This window comes from Colobus angolensis, unplaced genomic scaffold, assembly GCF_000951035.1.
Source record: "Colobus angolensis palliatus isolate OR3802 unplaced genomic scaffold, Cang.pa_1.0 Scaffold63, whole genome shotgun sequence".
Lineage (NCBI taxonomy): Eukaryota > Metazoa > Chordata > Mammalia > Primates > Cercopithecidae > Colobus > Colobus angolensis.
The window spans coordinates 9,043,587-9,065,983 of record NW_012119932.1 but is presented as its reverse complement, the minus strand read 5'-3'; the positions used below and the strand labels follow the sequence as shown (position 1 = coordinate 9,065,983).

The window sequence follows — 22,397 nt, the reverse complement described above, 5'->3', positions numbered from 1 at the left end:
TGTATTTTTTAGTAGAGACAGGGTTTCACCGTGTTAGCCAGGATGGTCTCGATCTCCTGACCTCATGATCCGCCCGTCTCGGCCTCCCAAAGTGCGGAGATTACAGGCTTGAGCCACCGCGCCCGGCCAAGTTACTTCATTTTTTAATCTAACATTTAATTATGACTTTTGACATGGAAAAAACTGTTCTGTGTTGAAAGATGTACCCATTTGTGCATATTTATAAATATGAACAGCTGACAGATATGGAATGTTAACTGACTAGGTAGTCATGAAGATTTTCTTTCATGGTGCCTTTTCATGGCTTGGTTTTAGACACATGGCCTGATAAAGCTTTTAGTTTATGAAAATTCATAAAAGCCAAATTAAAGACAATAGCATTTTCTGACTGGGCACGATGGCTTACACCTGTAATTCCAGCACTTTGGGAGGCCAAGGTGGGTGGATCACCTGAGGCCACGAGTTCGAGACCAGCCTGGCCAATATGGTGAAACCCTGTCTCCACTAAAAAGAAAAAAATTAGCTTTGTATGGTAGTGCCCGCCTGTTATCTCAGCTACTTGGGAGGCTGAGGTGGGAGAATTGCTTGAACCTGGGAAGTGGAGGTTGCAGTGAACTGAGATCGTACCACTGCATTCCAGCCTGGGAGACAGAGTGAGACTGTCTCAAAAAAAAAAAAAAAAAAAAGATAGTAGCATTTTCTGAAATTGATGGTTTTAAACATGATATTGTAGTTTATATAAAGTTTGGACAATTATGTTTATGTCACAGTTTTAACTTATACAGGGATTCACTTAAGTTTTAGAAAAAGACACTAGGCTAGACTATGAACTTCATGAAGCAGAGTCAGTCTCCTCTTGTTCACTGCTTTATTCCTAAACCCTTGCATAATACTTGTCACCTAGAAGGTAATTAATGAACATTAGTTATGGAAAGTATTATGAACAGAGTTCTTTGGTACCTATTGAATTTTTTTTTGCCAGTGCCACTCTAATTTTTATGGAGGTGATTTACCCTGAAAGTCTTGCTTACCTAATTAGATTAATCGAAAGGGTTGGTATCCTTTAGCACTGATATATACAAATAGTACTGTATGTGGTAGAATCAAATTATCTGAGTACTTCCAACAAGATGAATGAGCAAAAATGAGAAGTTTTCTTAATTTACCGTTAGATCAGAGAAGTGACTGCTGATAGAATTCATTAAAAAAAAAAATCTGTCCTTTGCACATTTGCCTTAAGAGCTTCAAGTTCTGCAGAGTTTGTGTTTTGTTTCAGAAATTAGATAGGTCTATTGCAAAAGAAAGCACAGTTTGGATATTTCGGTCTGAAGATTGATTGATTAATTTTAATTTACTTCCAGGCATGAGCTGACTTGTTTTTAGTAGTTACGACTTCACATAGAAACTGAATGGTTGAGAGTGGTATGATGGATCGGGAGTGGATGTAGGGAGGATGTGATAGAGAGGAGCTCCATCTTAAATCTACTTTCTTTGAATCTGACAGTGCAGTTTGTTGAGGCAGGTTGGAGTAATACTAGTAAATAATGAAACTCAATTTGATGCTTCCAGTTCATCAGCTGACATATGCTGTGTAGGTGGTTATGTACATTCCTGCAAAGTCTGTTTTCTGTCTGGTCTGTGATTCGAGGAAAAGACTTTAGAAGCTGTATCGGTATAGAAATACTGCCCCCTTTTCCTTTACCGTCTTACAAACTATATGACCCAGATCTAGTCATAAAAAGATGATTTTGTGGATGAACACAGTTTTGACTCTTGTGACCATAACATCCAGTTTGCCTTGGACAATTGTAGTTTGTGCCTGCTGTTCCTCTGTTATGTCCAGTGAGCACCCCCTTTCACTCTCAAAAGGGTGCTTGTGTAGAGGATGAATTACATAGACACCATGCTTGTAATCAACTTTCATTTGTCATTGGAAAGATAATAGCCATAAGTATACTTACATTAAATTCACTTATAGTCCCCATAGCTTTTAAAAAATAGTATTTTAACCATACTTTGAATTGCATGGTAAGATTTAATAATTTTTTATATATATATATATGTGTATGTTCAGTATTACCCATCTGGTGGACATACTGAAAACTGAATTAAAAATGCATAGGACAGAATGAGATAGTTCATAATAGTGGGTAAATTCTGTTTTGTAGACAATTCTGAAGGGATTTTTAAGCTAGTATCTAAAAAGATACTGCTGTGTTTGCACAAACAAGGTGTTCATCAGCACTTAGGAGCATTCTTACTGGCTTTGCAGCTCTGTCCTTTTAATGGTTCAGTAACCGATTTTATTTTGGTGCCAAAGATGTCTTTGCCTTGGTTTTTACAATTGGCTGTGGTAAAACAACATTGGAATGTCTAAAATAAAAAGGAATAATTTCATTTCAATACACCTTTCCCCATCATCCTTTCCAAAAGCCACAGGTTTCTTACCTTAAAAATAAAAAAGTGATTTGTAAACAAAATACATAATCAATTTTATTTAAAATTTGGTAAATAAAGTGTACAGGATTATTTTCTAAAATGTTTATTCAGCTGAATCATCTTTGGATTATTTTTTACTGATTTTAATTTTAGCATTCAAATAATTCTTTTTATCTGGCCTTTACCATGCCTTGAAGTGATTGTTTTGTGTTTTTATGTCAGCATGGTAGTCACAACTGCAAGTTAGTATGGGATCGCAGACCCTGGCTCCTAAAATAAGTCCAACTGTGAAAAAGGCCAAATCTAAATAATAGTGTTAAAGTACATAGTTTCTTCAGTCTAATGATGCTGCTATCCAAAAATTTTAATATCTTACAAAATCAGTAAAGTAGAAGAAAAAAGTTTTAGAATAAAAAAATCAAATGCTTGACACATAATAGACATTCAATAAATATTACTTCTTTTGTGTGTTGTTTCTCCCTTCATGCTCTTTAGGTGGAAGCAGCCTCACAGGCAGTTGAGAATCCTTAAAATCAGGAATCCTACCTTGTATCCTAATTTTTCTATATAATTATTAAAAAGGATTTTTTGTATTTATTACAGTGCTAACTAATTATACTTAAGCATATTGCTTTACTTTCCAGGGCTCATTGGAGTTCAAATTGCTCGATAAATGTTTTTACTTTTATAAATATATATATATTTCACATACCATCAAATTTACCATTTTAGAATATGCAATTCAGTGGGTTTTAATGTGTTCATAAGTTTGTTCAACAGTATCTAATTACTGAACAATCGTCATCCCAAAAAGAAACCTGTACTCATTAGCAGTCACTCCCATTGCCACCTCTCCTCATTCCTGGAAACTACTAATCTACTTTGTATCTGTATGGATTTGCCTATTACAGACATTTCATATAAATGGAGCTCTGCAATATGTGTTCTTTTGTGACCAGCTTTCTTCATGTGGTGTACTGTTGTTTTTTTTTTTTTTGGGGAGACAGAGTCTAGCTCTGTCACCCAGCCTGGAGTGCAGTGGCACAATTTCAACTCACTGCAACCTCCACCTCCCGGGTTCAAGCAATTCTCCTGCCTCAGCCTCCAGAGTAGCTGGGATTATAGGCACATGCCACTGTGCCTGGCTAAGTTTTTGTATTTTTAGTAGAGATGAGGTTTCACCATGTTGTCCAGGCTGGTCTCGAACTCCTGACCTCAGGTGACCCGCCTGCCTCGGCCTCCCAAGGTGCTGGGATTATAGGTGTGAGTCACTGCGCCCAATCTTATGTTGTATAATTTTTTGGAGGTTCATTTATGTTATAGCTGGTATTAGTACTTCATTTATTTTATTGTGGTAAAATATATGTAACATAAAATTTACCATTTAAATCATTTTTAAGTGCATAATTCATTGGCATTTAGTACATTCACAGTATTATTCAACCAACACCACTATCCACTTTCAGAACTTTTTCATCATCCCAAGTAGAAACTCTATACCTTTGAAATAATAGCTCTCCATTTCCCCTCCTAGCCACTAGTTACTTTTTTCTACGTTCTGTCTTTATGAATTTGTCTATTCTAGGTACCTCATGTAAGTGGAAACATAGAATTATTTGTGCTTTTGTGTCTGGCTTATTTCACTTAGCATAATGGTTTCAAGGTCCATCCATGTTGTATATATAGCGTGTGTCAGAATTTCCTTAAGGCGGAATACCATTCCATTGTATATCACATTTTGTTTATCCATTCTTTTGTTGATGGACATTTGGCTGTTGTGAATACTATTAATACTACTCTGAACATGGGTGTACAGATATTGGTTAGAGTCCCAGCTAGATTATATGTGATTATACTTAATTTTTTGAGGAACTACCACACTTTTCACAGTAGCTACACCATTTTACATTCCCACTGGCGATGTACGAGTGTTCTGATTTCACTACATCCCCTCCAATACTTGGTATCTTTCCTTTCTTAAAAACATAGCCAGCCTAGTGAGTGTGAAGTGGCGTCTCAATGTGGTTTTGATTTGCATTTCCCTAATGACTAGTGATGTTGAGCATCTTTTTATGTGCTTATTGGCTATTTGTGTATCTTCTTTGGAGAAATGTCTATTCAAGTCCTTTCCCCAGTTTTGAATTGGGTTGTTGTTTGTTGTTGAGATGTAGGAGTTCGTTATGTATTCTGGCTGTTAATCTCTTGTCATGTATATGATTTGGAAATATTTTCTGCCATTCAGTGGGTTGACTTTTCTTTATTGATGGTGTCCCTTAATGCACAAAAGCTTTTAATTTTGATGTTTAATTTATGTATTTTTTTAAATGAAGAGTTGATGTTAATTTGTAAACATTTGGTAGAATTCACCAGTGAAACTTTCTAGTTCTGAGATTTTCTTAGTGGGAGGTTTTCTTAATCAGTAATTTAGTCTTTTTACTTGTTACATAGCTCTATTCAGATTTTCTGTTTCTTCTTAAGTCAGTTTCTTTTATTTTTTCTTTTTTTCTTTCAACACGTAAGCATACCATAGTTTCAGTAGTTTCCTGTCTTTGTAGGGATTTGTCCATTTTAAAACTGGGTTATCCAATTTGGTGGCATAAAGTTGTTCATAGTGTTTTTTAAAATCCTCTTTATTTCAGTAAGGTTGAGAGTAATGTTCCCTCTTTGTTTTCTAATTCTAATAAATTGAGCCACCTTTCTTTCTTGGCCAGTCTAACCAAAGGTTTTCCAGTTTTATTGATCCTTAAAAAAAAAAAAAAAAACTTCTGTTTTCATTGGCTTTTCTCTATTGTGTTTCTGTTGTCTGTTTCATTTATTGCCTCTCTTTATTGTTTCCCTCCTTCTGCTTTGCTTGTTTTGGGTTTAGTTGCTCTTTTTCCTGGTTTCTTAAGGTATAATCTTAGGTTACTGATTTGAGATCTTTTTCCCCAATTCTTTAGATTGTAGCAAAATAAACATAGCATAAAATTTGCCATCTTAATGGTATTGAATACCTGCATTATGTTGTGAACCATAGTCACCATCTACCTCCAGAACTCTTTTTTTTTTTTTTTTGAGACGGAGTCTCGCTCTTGTCGCCCAGGCTGGAGTGCAGTGGTGCGATCTCAGCTCACTGCAAGCTCCGCCTCCCGGGTTCATGCCATTCTCCTGCCTCAGCCTCCCGAGTAGCAGAACTCTTTAAAACTGAAACTGTATACCCATTAAACAATTGAACAAAATTGAACAACAACTCCCCATTCCCTGCTCTCCAGGCCCCCTGGCAACCACTTTCTGTCTATGATTTTGGCTACTCTTTTTTTTTTTTTTATTTTTTTTTATTTTGGAGATATGGTCTCACTCTGCCACTGAGGCTGGAGTGCAGTAGCACAATCATGGCTCACTGCAGCAAGTGATCTGCCCACCTCAGCCTCTGTAGCTACAAGTGTGTGCCACCATGTCTGGCTCATTTTAAAAATTTCTTGTAGAGACAGGGTCCCACTATATTGCCTAGGCTGGTCTCACACACCTGGGCTGGAGCAATCTTTCTACCTTCATCTCCCAATGTGCTGGAATTATAGGTGCAAGCCACTGTGCCTGGCCTTGATTTTGACTACTCTTAGTACCTCATCTAAGGGGCATCATACAGCATTTGTCCTGTTGTGACCAGCTTATTTCGTTTAGCGTAATGGCTTTAAGAGTCATCCCTGTTGTAGCATATGTCAGAATTTCCTTTTTATAAGGGCTGAATAGTATTCCATGTATGTATATACCACATTTTGCTTATCCATTTATGTGTCTGTGGACACTTGGGTTGCTTCCACCTTTTAGCTATTGCGAATAATAGTGCTGTGAACACCGGTGCACCACTATCTTCTCCAGACCCTGCCTGCTTTCAGTCCTTTGGGGTATATACCCGGAAGTGGAATTGCTGGAGCACATGGTAATTCTATTTTTAATTATTCAAGGAACCATTATACTGTTTTACACGGCACCTGTAGTATTTTACATTCCCACCAACAGTGCACAAGTGTTTCAATTTCTCCACATCTTTGTCAACACTTAGATTTTTTCTGTTTTTCTTTGTAGTAGCTATCCTGATGGGTGTGAGATAGTATTGAGATCATCTTTATTTTTTGAGACGGAGTCTCGCTCTGTCGCCCAGGCTGGAGTGCAGTGGCCAGATCTCAGCTCACTGCAAGCTCCGTCTCCCGGGTTCATGCCATTCTCCTGCCTCAGCCTCCCGAGTAGCTGGGACTACAGGCGCCCGCCACCTCGCCCGGCTAGTTTTTTGTATTTTTTTAGTAGAGACGGGGTTTCACCATGTTAGCCAGGATGGTCTCGATCTCCTGACCTCGTGATCCACCCGACTCGGCCTCCCAAAGTGCTGGGATTACAGGCTTGAGCCACCGCGCCCGGTGAGATCATCTTTTTTTTAAATGTAGGTGCTTATAGGTATAAATTTCCTTCTGGGCACTGTTTTTACTATACCCTTAAGTTTTCTTGGGTTATGTTTTCCTTTTCATTAATCTCAAAGTATTTTCTGATTTCCCCTGTGATTTTTTTTTTTGACCCATTGGCTATTTAGGAGGATGTTGATTTTCACATATTTTAATTTTCTACATTTCTTTGTTCTTTCAAATTTTATTCTACTGTCTTTGGAGAACATACTTTCTATGATTTTTTTTATCTTTTTAAATCTGTAGAGACTTGTTTTGTGACTTAACATTGTTTATCCTGTGTAATGTCCATATGCCCTTGAGAATAATATATTGTATTATTTTTAGTTGAAATAATTTATAGATGTTGACAATGTGTTATTAGAGGAAAATGTGTGTCATTTTAATCTGATAATTTAATATTTTGAGGCTATCCTTTTGACTTATATAAAGACTCCCTGTTTATGTTATCTTAATTTATTGGGAGACACATCTGTGGCCAGAACATAGCATGTTTAAGAGTGACAGGTATGAATCTTGTTAGTGCCTATTACTGCCTGGTAACTGGCATCATGGGCAAGGAACTGAACTTCAGTAAGTGGAGGACTTGGTTTGCTGTGAATGTTTTGAACACTGAATGAGTCCTTTGCTATTATATAATTTTTGAGAGCCTAAGCACATGATGTTTCATAGGTTATATGAATGGTTACTCTGCTTTACTATTATCACTAATTACATAAAACATCCCCATAAAATGCATGTTTGCTACATGCTTGACCTGTCATTTAAATAGGTCTGTTTTTACTGAGCTATGATTTATCTACAACAAAAAAATGCATCTCTTGTACATGTATGGTTTGATAGTTTGATGCGTTTTGACAAATATATACATCTATATAAGTATCACCCCAACCAATATAGCATTTAATCACTCCCAAAAGTTCCTTCTACCTTATGCAATTACTAATATGCGTTGTCACTATAGATTAAATTTCCTTTTCTAGAATTCCATAAAATGAAATGGTATTGTTAGTACTCCTGTGTCTAGCACTAAGTATGTTTTTAAGATGAATTCATATTTTTGTGTGTATCAATATTCCTGTTTTTTTGGGAAGAGGTATTACATTGTGTTAATATATTGCAGTTTATCCTTTCATCTGTTGATGAGCATTTGGATTGTATCCAGGTTTTGACTCTATGAGCAGAGCCTGTGTGAACATTCTTATACAGAATACTGGATAGTGTGCTTTCATTTTCATGTCCTTAAGGGAAATTATGGTTCTGTGATTTCATTTGATGTAAGCGTTAGATATATGTTACTTGATTTCCAAATATTTGGATATTTTTATGCTATCATTTTGTTATCAATTTGTAGTTTAATTTTGTTATGGTCAAAGAATGTACTTTGTATGACTTTAGTCCTTTTAAATTTATCGGTGTTTGTTTTATAGGACAGAATGTAGTCCATTTTGTTGAATTTTCCATGTACATGGGAAAAAATGGGTATAGTGCCATGGGTGGGTGGATTGTTGTGGAATGCCAGTCAGGTCACGTTGTATGATAGTGCCATTCAAGTATTCCTTATCGGTAATTTTTTTTCTTGTGTTATCAAGTCATTGAGGGGGCATGTTGAAGTTTCCAGTAGATTTGTCTGTTTTTCCTTTCAGCTCTATCGATGTTTCCTTTATATATTTTGAAGTTCTATTATTGTGTTCATACACATTTAGAATTATGTTTTCTTGGGGTACTTAACCATTTTATTATTATGTATTGTCTCTCTTTATCCCTGTTAGTATTCCTTGTTATGAAAACTGCTAACGGTAGTGAATTGATACAAGTATAGTTGGATTACAGTCTTAATCTGCCATTTTTCTAGATGATTGGTTATGTTTCTTCTGTTTTCTCTTTCTGTCTTTTGTGTATCAACCAAATAGTTTTTATTTATTTATTTATTTTTTTAATTTAAAGCTTTTTTTTGAGACAGGGTCTCACTCTGTCTCTCAGGATGGAGTACGGTGGTCTCTCAGGATGGAGTACGGTGGTGCCATCACAGCTCACTGCATCCTTGACCTCTGGGGCTCAAGTGAACCTTCCACCTTAGGCTATTCCCTGCGCCCCTAGGAGCTGGGACCATTTCTGGCTAATTTTTGTATTTTTTTTTTTTTGTAGAGATAGGGTTTCACAGTGTTGCCCAGGCTGGTCTCGAGCTTCCGGGCTCAAGCCGTCTGCCCGCCTCAGCCTCCCAAAGTGCTAGGATTATAGGTGTGAGCCACTGCACCCAAGCTATTTTATTTTCATTTCTTTCTTAAAAGTATTTGTAGTGGTGGCTCTCTGTTAAATTTTTTCATTTTTTTCTCTCTGTACTTCAGTTTAGATACTTTCAGCATATTTTCAAATTTACTGATCTTTCATTCTTACCTGATTAATTCCATCCATTTTCAACTTTACATATTTTTTTGTCTCTAGAGTTTTATCTGGGCACTTTTTAATATATTATTTCTTCATGATTATGTGGATGATTTCCAGCATACTTTAATAGCTTATATAAAGTCCTTGACTGCTAATTTCATCATCTTTGTTACTTCTGCATTCTCAGTTGACTGAATTTTCTGCTAGTTGTGTGTGATAGTGTTCTTCTTCATATCATGTTTTCATATCATTTTATTGAATGCTTAGTATTTTGAATTTTACATTGTTGAGCATCAGGTGTTGTATTCCTGTTAAGGAGTGTTGGACTTTATTTTTCAGAAATTGTTACATTTGTCTGTGGCTTATGTTGTTAGGCCATGTGTAGGTATGGTTGAGCTGCGTTGCTAGGGTCTGAACTCCCCTGTATATCCACTGAATGCTCTGGATTTTCAATAGATGCTTCACTGTGGTCTCATCTCTGACAACTGTGAACTTTGGATCTCTTTAGCATATTGCCCTGGTCACTTTTTGACCAGTTTCATGGAGTTTTTCACCTGTGCATGCGTGGGTTTTTCAGAAAGTCTTCACTGATACTTGGTAACTGCCTCTAGGCAGAAAGTTGAAGCAAACTTCTGACTTATCTAATTAATTTTACTTCTTGTGGATTATCATTCAGTACTGCCTGTGGCCTCATGTCTTTAAAAAGTTAACTTCAATGTGTATTTTCAATCTATTTTTCCAGTTTTCTAATTGTTTACAACGGGAGTGTAGAGTCTGGTCTGTTTTTCCACCCTGGCTGGAAGTGGAAGTCATGGCCTACCATTTTATTTTCAAAGCTTTGTTTTTTTTCCTACCCAGAATTATCCTGAAATGCCTCATCTATGATTACTAATAAGAGAGCCTGTTAATTTTGTTTGAAAAATTTAAAGGAACTAATTTACAGTTTTTCAACCATGTTATTAATAAAAATTAAATTTCCCTACTTTATCATAGTCTCCCTTTTTATCATAGTCTTTTGTCTATAACAGTTAAGGGGCAGGGGGAAACTAGATGTATTATTAAGTAATTTTTACTTTTCTCGTTTTTTAGACCTAAGGATTGTCTTCGGTCTATTATGAGAAGAGTGAACCACAAAGATCCTCACGTTGCTATGCAGGCTTTGACTGTGAGTGGTTTCTTTTAACCTGTACCACAAAATTGTCTGCCACAATGGAGCCCCTTTAACTTCTTATTTTGTGCTTTTAGCTTCTAGGAGCATGTGTATCAAACTGTGGCAAAATTTTTCATTTAGAAGTATGTTCAAGAGATTTTGCTAGTGAAGTAAGCAACGTATTAAATAAGGTAAGGAGCATTATTTCCAGAAATTAATTAAGGCAGTCTTCTTTCTTCACATATTTTATTGTTTAAATCTTCACAAAGGACTATTCTGTGCTTTTTAAGAAATCCTTTCTAGGATGTGTCTATCCAATATATAAATAAATATTATGTTTTGCTGAAGAGACTGCAGATTCATGTAACTTTGAGTTAGTTTTTTCAAGCCATATTACAGTATTTTTAACCTGTTCTTTTCCATCATACTTTCATCTGATAAGAAAACAGGTATTTTTGTATCTAATTAAATAATATCAGTCTATTTTAGATACCATTTTTGTAGGCACAGGATGTTTTCCTAATGGAAAACCTTTCAGAAATACTGCCAAAAGTCTATGGCACCGTTGAGTTTTTATCTTTATCAATAAGGCCACTTCCTGGCCATCACAGGATTTTAATACTGTACTGCTATTCTTACTGGCCGAACCCACAGCTGGAGTTGCCTCAAAAGTGGTGGCGGGAGAGTTCCCACAAGGGACTGCGCCAAACTGTTCCAGATAGGGCCAGATGAGAGTCCAAAAAAAGAGGCACTAAATGCCAGGGTGATCAGTCTAAAGCATTTATTAGGGAAACTTATGAGGGCTGCAGATTTATAGGAGGATTTAAGGAATTTGACTCAAGGTCGGGGCTGGTTTCTATGTTTTTAGCAACACATTTGATCTTTTAGTGTTTTGAGCTGCAACCTGAACAACTTTATCAGTGCCTGAAAATGTTCAAGGCCCCAGTTTGGGTCCAAACCTATGGTGGAAAACACGCAGCTCGCTGGGTTGCAGAGCGGGACAAGGCACTCTGGTTTTCTGTTGGGACACAGCAAAAAGCAGGGAGAACTGGTGACCCTACAGCTGCCCACTCAACTGTGTAGAATTCCAGTCACACAATTCAGGAAAGTTTTAAATTTTCAATTAGTAATAGGTGAGTTTTCCCAGTAAAAATTTGTGCATTCTAAAGGTAATTATTTTTAGCTTTTTTAGGGGGAGTATTATAAATCAAGAGAAAGTTTTTGTATGTTAAAAGGGAAAATGCCTGATGTTTTTGGGAAAAATGAGTAGTTCCAGGTTACAGTAGAAAAAAAGCTGTATAGAAATATAGTAAGAATTTAAAATTCTATACTTTTTGAACATCATGGTTAAGTGATAATTCTTTCCCTCGCCTGCTTTATGCATATTTAGTTATTTTCTACTAATTAATAAACATTGTCTTTTAATGTCCTGAATGTCCATCGAGATGTACAACTGTTTATGAAGAGATTCTAATACCATGTTTTTTGTAATGTATGTGAAAAATGTGGTATACAAACCTGTGTATAATAGTGCAAACAGCCATTTCAAAAAACGACTACCTATAGGCAAGAGGACTTCTCTTTTTTTCTGAATGTTTTACAGTGAACATACTGGTTTTGTACTTAAAAACGTTCCATCTTTTTTTTTTTTTTTTTTTCTGAGACTGCGTCTCGCTTTGTCACCCAGGCTGAAGTACAGTGGCGTGATCTCAGCTCACTGCAACCTCCGCCTTCCGGGTTCAAGCGATTCTTCTGCCTCGGCCTCCTGAGTAGCTGAGATTACAGGCATGCGCCCCCACTCCTGGCTGGTTTTTGTAAGTTTTAGTAGAGACGGGTTTTGCCATGTTGGTCAGGCTGGTCTCGAACTCCTGACCTTGTGATTGCCTGCCTCGGCCTCCCGAAGTGCTGGGATTACAGGTGTGAACCACCACGCCCAGCCAACATCCTGCCCTTTTTAAAAATTTCCTTTTATTAAACAAATTAAGTTCATGTATAGTCTCAATAAAGCATTTACAAATCCATTATATGCTCGCTGGCCAAAATACAGATTACGTACACGTAGGAAGAATTCTTTTTATTCTAATAGAGTAAAAGTCTAACCTTCTCCACTTTTAAAAGCTTTAGCTAATTATTTAGTAAACATTAATTTGAAATACATTTATGACATTTCATAGAGGAGTTATCTTCACTTTTCTCTGCTATCTGTGAAGGTTTCTTTATATCTATTACATCAAATAGTAAGACTTTAGATTATTGCCACTATGAAGATACATCAGTATTTTAATGAACTGGCCAGGTTTTTTTCCATAAAGCAATGAGTAAAATAATTTATTCTGAAAACTCACTGCATTTATCTCTTTCTTTAATACAGAAGAATAGTGCCCTGCACACCTGCCTTAGAGTAACCGGAATCAGTGTTGTACATCAACCATAAAGAGTTAACGTTATTTTGAGCTGCATGCGGTGGTTCATGCCTGTAATCGCAGCACTTTGGGAGGCTGAGGTGGGCGAATCACTTGAGGTCAGGAGTTCAAGACCAGCCTGGCCAAAATGGTGAAACCCCGCCTCTGCTAAAAGTACAAAAACTAGCTGGGCATTGTGGTGCGCGCCTATAGTCCTACTCGGGAGGTTGAGACAGGAGAATCGCTTGAACTCCTCCCCATCCTGGGAGGCGGAGGTTGCAGTGAGCTGAGATCAAGCTGCTGCACTCCAGCCTGGGCCACAGGGTGAGACTCTGTCTCAGGGGAAAAAAAAGGAAAAAAAAAGTTATGTTATTTTGAAGAAATTAAATTTTCAAGATGATTAACATGCAGTGTATCTCAAACCAGGCCCCAGATAGTTAAGCATCATGGAAAAAATGCATAGTCATGAACATTAAGAAGTCAGGAAATCGGAATAAAGGAACTATATCGTTTATTCTCACCTTCCAACTTTCATATTGCTTTGCAAAAAGCAGACAGACACTTTTCCTTGTCTTACTGATGTACAAACCTTACTTCATTGCAAAATATTCTGAAGTCCTTTCAGATCTCCAAAATGTTATTACCTATTTAAGGCTTTAATTTTGAAGTGAGATATATATTACGGGTTTTTTTCATTGTGTGAACATTTGTTTTATTTCTAATAACTATATTTTCTTATTTGTCTATAGCTATGCGTAATTTGTAATTCAAAAATCTATAACTTTATAATTTTATATTTAAAATGTCTGTATTAACTCATTGGCTAGGAAATTGGTGCTCTTTTATTTCTTTTTCTATTTTACAGGGTCATCCTAAAGTATGTGAAAAATTAAAGGCTCTTATGGTTGAATGGACAGATGAATTTAAGAATGACCCACAGCTTAGTCTAATATCAGCAATGATTAAGAATCTTAAGGAGCAAGGAGTTACGTTCCCAGCTATTGGCTCTCAGGTATTTGGGAATGAAGCTGTGTGTGTGCTACAATTTGTTTGTCTTAAATAGCTATGTTTATTTGAATTTTTTTCTTCATTCCCTGGTAATTTTTTACTACTTCAGAGGAATTTTCATTAGTAATACTAATTGTATTAGTAACTAGTTGTATTGGTAGTTAGTAATACTAGTTTTCTGGCATTCAGAGGTACCAGAAAAGTGTTACAATGGAATATTAATGTGCTCCAACCTCTCTCCTTCTTTATAAATGAATTGGTTTAACAATTTGCAGTTTTTGAAATTTTTTGGTATAGTTTTTGTTTGTTTGTTTTTGAGACGGAGTCTAACTCTGTCACCCAGGATGGAGTGCAGGGACTTGATCTTGGCTCACTGCAACCTCTGCTTCCTGGGTTCAAGCAAGTCTCCTGCGTCAGGCTCCTGAGTAGCTGGGACTACAGGCACACAAGGCCACACCTGGAATTTTTTTTTTTTTTTTTAATAGAGATGGGTTTCACCTTGTTGGCCAGGCTGGTTTCAAACTCCTGACCTCAGGTGATCTGCCTGTCTTGGCCTCCCAAAGTGCTGGGATTACAGGTGTGAGCCACCAGCCCGGCCAGTACAGTTTTAATAATAGACACAAAATAGCTTTATTAATTAGATAACATTATCTTGTTAAATGCTCTTAATGCTATAATTGTCTACAAAGAATGACAGCTCAAAAATCAGGATATCCTTAGAAGTTAGGGATGACTTGAGAGATTCTTTTGATGAGGAAATTTATGAATTCCTGTATTAACAATGAGAGGACTCTAGAAGGGGTAAATGAGAAGAGAAGCACCTGAAGTATTTTTCCTTAGTAAGAGCTGACCAGTACAGAAGTCTTCCTTTCCCCAGTGGATATGACTAAATAGCTTAACTTTCCTCTCCTGTCTGCCCTTGTGCCAAAAAAAATTCAATCTTTAATTTATGTCATATAGAAAAAAAATCAAGAAATGTCTTTTTTATTCCTATTTCTATGTTGGATAACCTTCCTTTAGGATGCCCAACTAATCAAGAAGCTTAAAATATGTGCTGATTTACTACACTATCTTTCCCCAGTTTATTGACTGGGACAGACTATAATGAGTGATGTAAAACAATGAATGGAAATCTGTGAGTGTGGAGGGCTTACATTTTGACCACTTCAGGGAGTCATGTAGCTTGTCTACTTTCATCCAGACCTACTAGATGTGCTTTCTTCCCAAGGCATTTCCAGTTTATCTGAGCGCTCTTGAGATGTGAAGACTCAAAAATGTATTTGGGAGAGGAAGGAAGCAAAGGAAATTTTTCTTCTTAAAAAAATTTTTAATTTTTGATTGGCTTTACAATGATAAATTATGTCTTTGAAAATTCATTAATTCATAATTGATAGCTGATTGTTACTACTCAGTCTAGTTTCTAGAATCTGTATAATTAAGGAATACTCTTAAGCAGAATAATCCAAGACATTATACATTCGTTGACAACAGAAACAATGTTTATTTATCAAAGAGTAGACTCACTGCAGAGAACCCACCTAGAATAGGTAGAGAAAATGCAAGCCCACTAAATATCTAGAGTCTTTGGTTCTTGTTAACTCAGAACGTGGTTTGACCAGCATCACTGGCATGACCTAGAAACTTGTTAGAAATGCAGCATGGTTGAACCCACTCCAGACCTATGGGTTCATTATCACCATTTTAACAAGATCTTCAGAAGATTTATATGCACGTTGAGGTTTGAGAGGCACTGCTGCTCTAGAGGACAGCCTTCAGTCCAAGTGAAAAGCGCATTTCAGTCCACAAAGGGACTTACTCTTGTAAGAAAAGGAAGAATTAATGATTGTGCCATATGTACCCTTGTTTGGTTAATCTAGAATCTTAGCCACGGAAACAGTTTTAGGGGGCCTCTAATCTAATCCGCGCATTTTTACAGATGAGGAAACTGAGACTCAGAGTGGTTAAGTGACTTGCCCAGGGCCACAGCTCATAGTTGACAGCTGGAACTAGAACATGGGCATGCTGATTCTCAGTTCAGTGTTCTTTTCACTGCCCGAGTCTGCCTTCTTTGATAGAGAGGTTAGTGAATATCTGTCTGTCCAGGCCAGGCTTCCAGTGGAGTGAACACTGGCAAGAGCATTATGTCTTGATTGGTAGAGAAACTAGCTTATTCTCTTGTTCAAGAGATTCAGGACGTAGAGGAGCAATAGTAATGACAGGACTTACTTTTCATCCTTTGGTCTAGATGTTACCAAGTATGTAACAGCTAATCTTGTCGTAGTAGCTATATTTCACCTACAAGAAATATATATATAAAGTAAAATATGATGAGGTAGAATGATTTTTTTAGTGGTTTCTGAAAAGCTTATTAGAAACCCTACATGTAAAGAGCTTCACATTAAATGAAAAAAATAAATCATCTAAGTTCAATTGCAGAGCTCCCTGTAGATTTTAAAGCCACTTAGTTACTTAAGTTATTACTGTGTTTTCATCAGACTAGATTTTTGTTAGGGCATGCTTAACAAAAACCTCTGAAGATATATTTTTCTTTTCTTTTTTTTAGCCTGGCTAATTTTTTGTATTTTTGGTAGAGATGGGGTTTCACCATGTTAGCCAGGATGATCTCAATTTCCTGACCTCATGATCTGCCCACCTCAGCCTCCCAAAATGCTGGAATTACAGGCGTGAGCCACCGTGCCCGGCCAGGCATTTATTTTTAGAAGAGCTGAGAAGAAAAAAACTTTTTGAGGTTCACGGAATACAACGTTAAACACTCTCAATTCTGACCTATCTCTAGTTTCAATTTTCTTTAGATAATGTTTTAATTATCAGACACTTCTGAAAACTAAAGGTATGCCTGGTCAGAAATAACTTTTGTGGTTTATATACATTTTTGTTCACAATTTGGCAAACTTCACAATTAGACAGATTTGAACTTTTATGGTGTGTGAAGAAATCTCTACCAGTCGAGAAGTGCAGAAACAAACTGTGATATGTGAAGCCGTATGTTCCTGAGCTGCACTTTTCATTCAAAGTTCCTTTCTATCATCAGGTTCTAAATGTAAGAATAACACTTGTCTTATTTAGTAGCCAACTACAGTAGCAGTGCTGCTAGCCTACTTCTATCTTTACATCAAAAGTTAGTGCTAACAAAACTGCATCATCATGAGTCAGGTGACTTTATCACTTTTCTTAATATTTTTACATTGTTTTCTTCTGTACTCAGATGAAAAAAATATACTTAGAAAAACATATCTTAGCCGGGCATGGTGGTGGGTGCTTGTAGTCCCATCTATTTGGGAGGCTGAGGCAGGAGAATGGCGTGAACCCGGGAGGCGGAGCTTGCAGTGAGCTGAGATCATGCCACTGCACTTCAGCCTGGGTGACAGAGCAGGACTCTGTCTCATAAATAAATAAATAAATGCCTGTGTGTTTGTTTGACAATACAAAATCCAGTAAGTGAGGAGTGTAGAACTGTATTTTACTATAATGTTGAATATTTTTCCTTTCATACCCTCAACAAACATTTATTGATTGCTTGTAATATTTAGGCACATTCCCTCAGGCAACATACAGTCTGGTTGTGGAGACAGACATGTAATCAGACAATTATAACAGAAGCTGAGATTATTGCCTGTTACAATGTTCCAGTCACTGTTCTAAGTGCTGTACATGTGGCAATTTGAATGTTTTTTAGAATTCCATTTTTAAATTGTTTGCCCTGAGAATGACAATATACATTCATAACTTTTCATGATCTACTTTGAGTTAATATTTGATGTAAAATATAGAAACTGTGCATCCATAGAGGTCTATTTATACTGTAGTTGTCATGTGTATTACCTCTACATACATTATAAGCCCTGGAGGTAATGTTACATACTTTTTGTTTTAAACCCTGAATGAGCCCATCTCATCTAATGTTGGAATCACATGTGTTAACTTAATATTCTAAATAGGCTGTGAGGTGCCCATGAGGTGCCCATCATTTTATTGATGAGGAATTTGAGGCACCAAGGCTAATTTGCCCAATGTCATCCAGCTAGAAAGTGGTAGATCTGGGATTTGAATTCATGTCTACCTGACTCCATAACTTAACATTCTTAACCACTCAAATCACAGTACCTTGTTTAAAGGTGTAACAAACAAGAGAATGTGTAATTAACAGGTTTAGGGATGCTTCATTGAGAGTGATATTTTAGCTGATTACTGATTGATGTGTTCAAACTCAAAAGGGAAAAAGTGAATGGAGCAAAAGAAGCCATAGTGGGAGAACGTTGTGAGTAGAAGCAAATGAGTGTCAGATTTGTAAAGTACTGGTATATAGACTGCTCAGGAACTGCTGGCAGTTTCTGGTAACTGGTAGAATGATTGGAAATGAGGTTGGTAAGATAGGCGAAATTCTGATTTGCCTTGAATGCTTTGCAAAAACTGAGAGGCCATGGAGCCCATAGGCTTAGAAACTTATAATTCCAGAAGTGTGAATTGATTTATATGTTTGTTTGTTGTGCATTCCCTTATTTATATAATTTAATAGAGGCAGTCATATACTGTCAGAATTAGCTACTTGTAATTTGGTTTACACAGTAGGATTTTTGAGCATTTATATTGTTATATATGTATATGTATATGAGTTCCTGAAGATAACATCCTGATATATGATCCAAAAGAAAATGATAAATATAACTATTAATAGATATTAAAAAAATTTTAACTATTTATGTTTAAAGTAATTATCTCTTTCTGTCTCCCAGCCCCTTTTCTGGTTTTGGAGTTTTTTTAAAACACATTGAAATCTTCTCTAGGCTGTCTTCTCTGGTTTGTGTACCATATGCTTTTAGTTGAACCTCTTGACACAGACGTGGGAGGGTATGCCTAGGCTGCCTCCTGTAAGTGTCCGGTTGCTCTCTGTGTCCTCCAATTTGGATTCTTTTCCCTCTCCCTTTAAGGTGGAAGCTGCTGCAGTTTGGATTTCTTTTTTCAGAAATCTGTGCTAGATTGATGAGAAATATTTTGCAAATTCTTAGGGGTAGGTAAGAGGAGGAGAATTTGATAACAACTGTCAAATACTGTGTTCCTCTTTTTTGTCAGGCTGCAGAACAAGCAAAAGCAAGCCCAGCTCTTGCAGCCAAGGATCCTGGTACTGTGGCTAACAAAAAAGAAGAAGAAGATTTAGCAAAAGGTGCATTTTTAAGTCCCTGATGGGAAGAAGATAAGCCTCTGTTTTTTCTCTGAGATATTTAAAGATAAAATAAATAGAACTTTATAGCAAAAGCTGAAATCTACTTTGTTGCCCTCCTCAGTATTCTTTCCTTTCCTCTTGAGAGGCAATTACTGTTACACGTGTCCTTTCAGTCTGTTTTTATGACAGTTTTTTACTATACTGTGTATCCAAAAACAATATCAAGTGCTTTTTTGTGTCTAACAAATTTGTTTTTCATAGGTAGTACACTTGAAGTGCCATTTGCCATTTGCTTTTCTCATGCAACATTATGTTTAAGATCTATTCATGTGACATATCCATTAACTGTTCTGTAATATTCCAGTGTACTAATGAGTGTACCACATTTTTCTATCTTTCTACTGATGGATGTGTGGATTCTTTCTGATTATTATTATTCTTTTACTAAAATTAAGCTGCAGTGAGTATTCTTGTACATATTCTCTGTGCACATATATGTGACTGTCTCTATTATGTGTGACTAAAAGCAATATTGTTGGATCATGGCATTGGTACATCTTCAGTTTTGCTAAATGGTTGTATGATTTCCTTTTCCATTAGCAGTGTATGAAAGCTATTATTAATCTCTGACAACACTTAGTAATCTTAAGGGTTTAACTTTTGTGAATCTGGTAGGTTTAAAATGATGTCCTGTTATTTTAATTTTAATTTTTTTTTTTTTTTTTTGAGGCGGAGTCTCGCTCCGGATCTCAGCTCACTGCAAGCTCCGCCTCCCGGGTTTACGCCATTCTCCTGCCTCAGCCTCCGGAGTAGCTGGGACTACAGGCGCCCGCCACCTCGCCCGGCTAGTTTTTTTTGTATTTTTAGTAGAGACGGGGTTTCACCGTGTTAGCCAGGATGGTCTCGATCTCCTGACCTCGTGATCCGCCCGTCTCGGCCTCCCAAAGTGCTGGGATTACAGGCTTGAGCCACCGCGCCCGGCTTAATTTTAATTTTTTTGATTGCTAGTGAGACTGAGTTCTTTTTTGTATATTCACTGGTCATTATGATTTTCTCTTTGGTAAATTGTCTTTTGTTAAATAAAATAATGATATGTAGAAGTCTTTATTTGAAATATTAATTTGTTATCTAATTATTGTAGATATCTACTCCTGGTTTTTGACCTTAACTTTGATAAAGGTGTATTTTCATCAAGTAGAAATTTTAAGTCTTGAGAAGGCCAGAGCTGTTTGCTTTTTTGTTATGATTTTTGCTTTTTAGTGGCTTTTAAAAAATATTGTTCTCTACCTCAGGGTCCTAAAATATAGTTTTCTATATTGACTTTTAGTAGCTTTAAAGTTTTGTTTTCATGTTGGTTCTTTATTAATCTAAAACAAGAGTGGAGGAGCAGAAAGCGCTCTGGGTTGAGTTGAAAGCAGGGTAATCAATGCCCTGAGATTACATTTCAGAGCCTGAATGACATGGTGATGGTCTGCACTGGGAGAGTAGTGGTGGAGATAGAGGAGACACATTTGAGATCTATTTTGGTGGATTTGTTACATTGAGTCTTTAGACTGATAAGAATTACCCTTGGAGCAATAAAATCCTGATTTTCCAAGATTACCTTTAAAGCTTTGATTTAGTAAGTCTGCAGTGAAGCTTGATACTCTTGACTTTCCAGGCAATTTTGATGATTATTTTGAAAACTTAAGCTATAGGAATACATTTAAAAGGTCAAGGAAAATGTAAAATATCTGCAGCAGAAAAAGAAAAGTAGATCTAAGAGTTTGTATTTTTTATTACCCAGAATAATTTACATTGTATTTGTTCAGTAAAAATAGGAGTTACCATGCTGCTCCAATTTTGTTAATTTATTTTTAAACTTTCAGTTGTGAATGAATTAATAAAACTGACAAAATGATTTTTGTTCAATATATCAGGATATGTTCTAGTTTCTAACTATGCTGTTGAAGGAAGAATACCTTTTACCTTGATGTCTTTTTCTACTTCTTCAGATTGTTGGATATAATAACATTTTGGATTTTTAAAAACTCATTGTTTTCTAGCCATTGAGTTGTCTCTCAAGGAACAAAGGCAGCAGTCAACCACCCTTTCCACTTTGTATCCAAGCACATCCAACCTCTTAACTAACCACCAACATGAAGGCCGAAAAGTTCGTGCTATATATGACTTTGAAGCTGCTGAAGATAATGAACTTACTTTTAAAGCTGGAGAAATTATTACAGTTCTTGATGACAGGTAATGTTAATATTACATTTAAAATTTGTACGAAAGTATGTATGGCTTCGGGGTTTCATATTATTCCTGTTGCTTGCAGTTACCAAATATAATAATAAATATTGACCCAGATGCTTCTCTGTATGGCAGACAGTTGGCTGATTTGCTTGTGTTATACTCAGTAGATTCTTATTTTGTCGTTTAATTTTTTTCTTATTTCTTAGTTTTTAATTTGTTTTGGTGGCCTAGTTTAATCTATTCAGTTTTGGTTCTACCTAATAATATAGATTGTTAGATTATTTTAAAAAGGTACGGTTCTGGAAAAACACTGAGTATGTATATGTACTTAATGGAATTTGTAAGAAATATATAATCTGTTGAGTTTTTTTACACAGAACAGTATATCCATATGGAACAACTTTATTTTATATGGAATTATACATTTATTCAGGAGGTGATCCAGTGCATCAGTTTTTTTACTATAGCTTTGTGATGTTTTACTTGAAAATGAATTGTCACTGATGCTTGTTACTGATAATGCAGTATTGAAATTTGCAGGTGTTTTTTAAAAATCAGCTCAAATTGATTTAAAGTTATTCCTGTAGTGTCTCTCTTACTTACTGCCTTAGTCCATTTGGGCTGCCATAACAAACTACCATAGACTAACTGGTTTAGAAACAACAGGAATTTATTCCGCACAGTTTTGGAGTATAAGTCCATGGTCAAGGACCCGACAGATTCGCTGTATGTGGAAGGCCCACTTTCTGGTTTGTAGAAGGCTGCCATTTTGCTGTGTCCTCCCGTGGCAGCAGGGGCAATGAGCTTTCTGGGGTCTCTTTTATAAGGTTGCTAATCCCGTTCATGACCTAATTGTTTTCCAAAGGCCCCCCCTTCTGATACCATTGCTTTGGGGGTTGGGATTTCAACCTGTGAATTTTGGGAAGACACAAACATTCAGACATATTTTAACATTTTTTTTTTTTATTTGTTTGTTTGGTTTTTTGAGTGGAAGAAAATGAAGTAAAATTTGAGCTGGTTGGCTGGAAATTGCACAAAACCTTGCATCTGTTCTTTCAAAAACATTTATTGAGTGCTTGCTAGCTTTCCATGTACTAGAGTTTACACCTAGGAGTGTACTCTTTGTGAATGTTTTACACTGTGAACAGCGTCATCTT

The 22,397-nt window shown here is 36.4% G+C and overlaps 1 protein-coding gene across 1 annotated transcript in view; it reads left to right on the top strand.

Annotated features, from left to right (window-relative positions):
- STAM (signal transducing adaptor molecule (SH3 domain and ITAM motif) 1) overlaps nucleotides 1–22,397 on the top strand; it is a 71,750-nt gene that overhangs the window by 31,600 nt on the left and 17,753 nt on the right. The window contains exons 3-7 of the mRNA XM_011963888.1: nucleotides 10,353–10,428; nucleotides 10,509–10,604; nucleotides 13,681–13,827; nucleotides 18,915–19,005; nucleotides 21,051–21,243. Of these exons, the coding sequence (XP_011819278.1) occupies nucleotides 10,353–10,428; nucleotides 10,509–10,604; nucleotides 13,681–13,827; nucleotides 18,915–19,005; nucleotides 21,051–21,243 (603 nt within the window). The remainder of the gene's footprint in view (nucleotides 1–10,352; nucleotides 10,429–10,508; nucleotides 10,605–13,680; nucleotides 13,828–18,914; nucleotides 19,006–21,050; nucleotides 21,244–22,397) is intronic.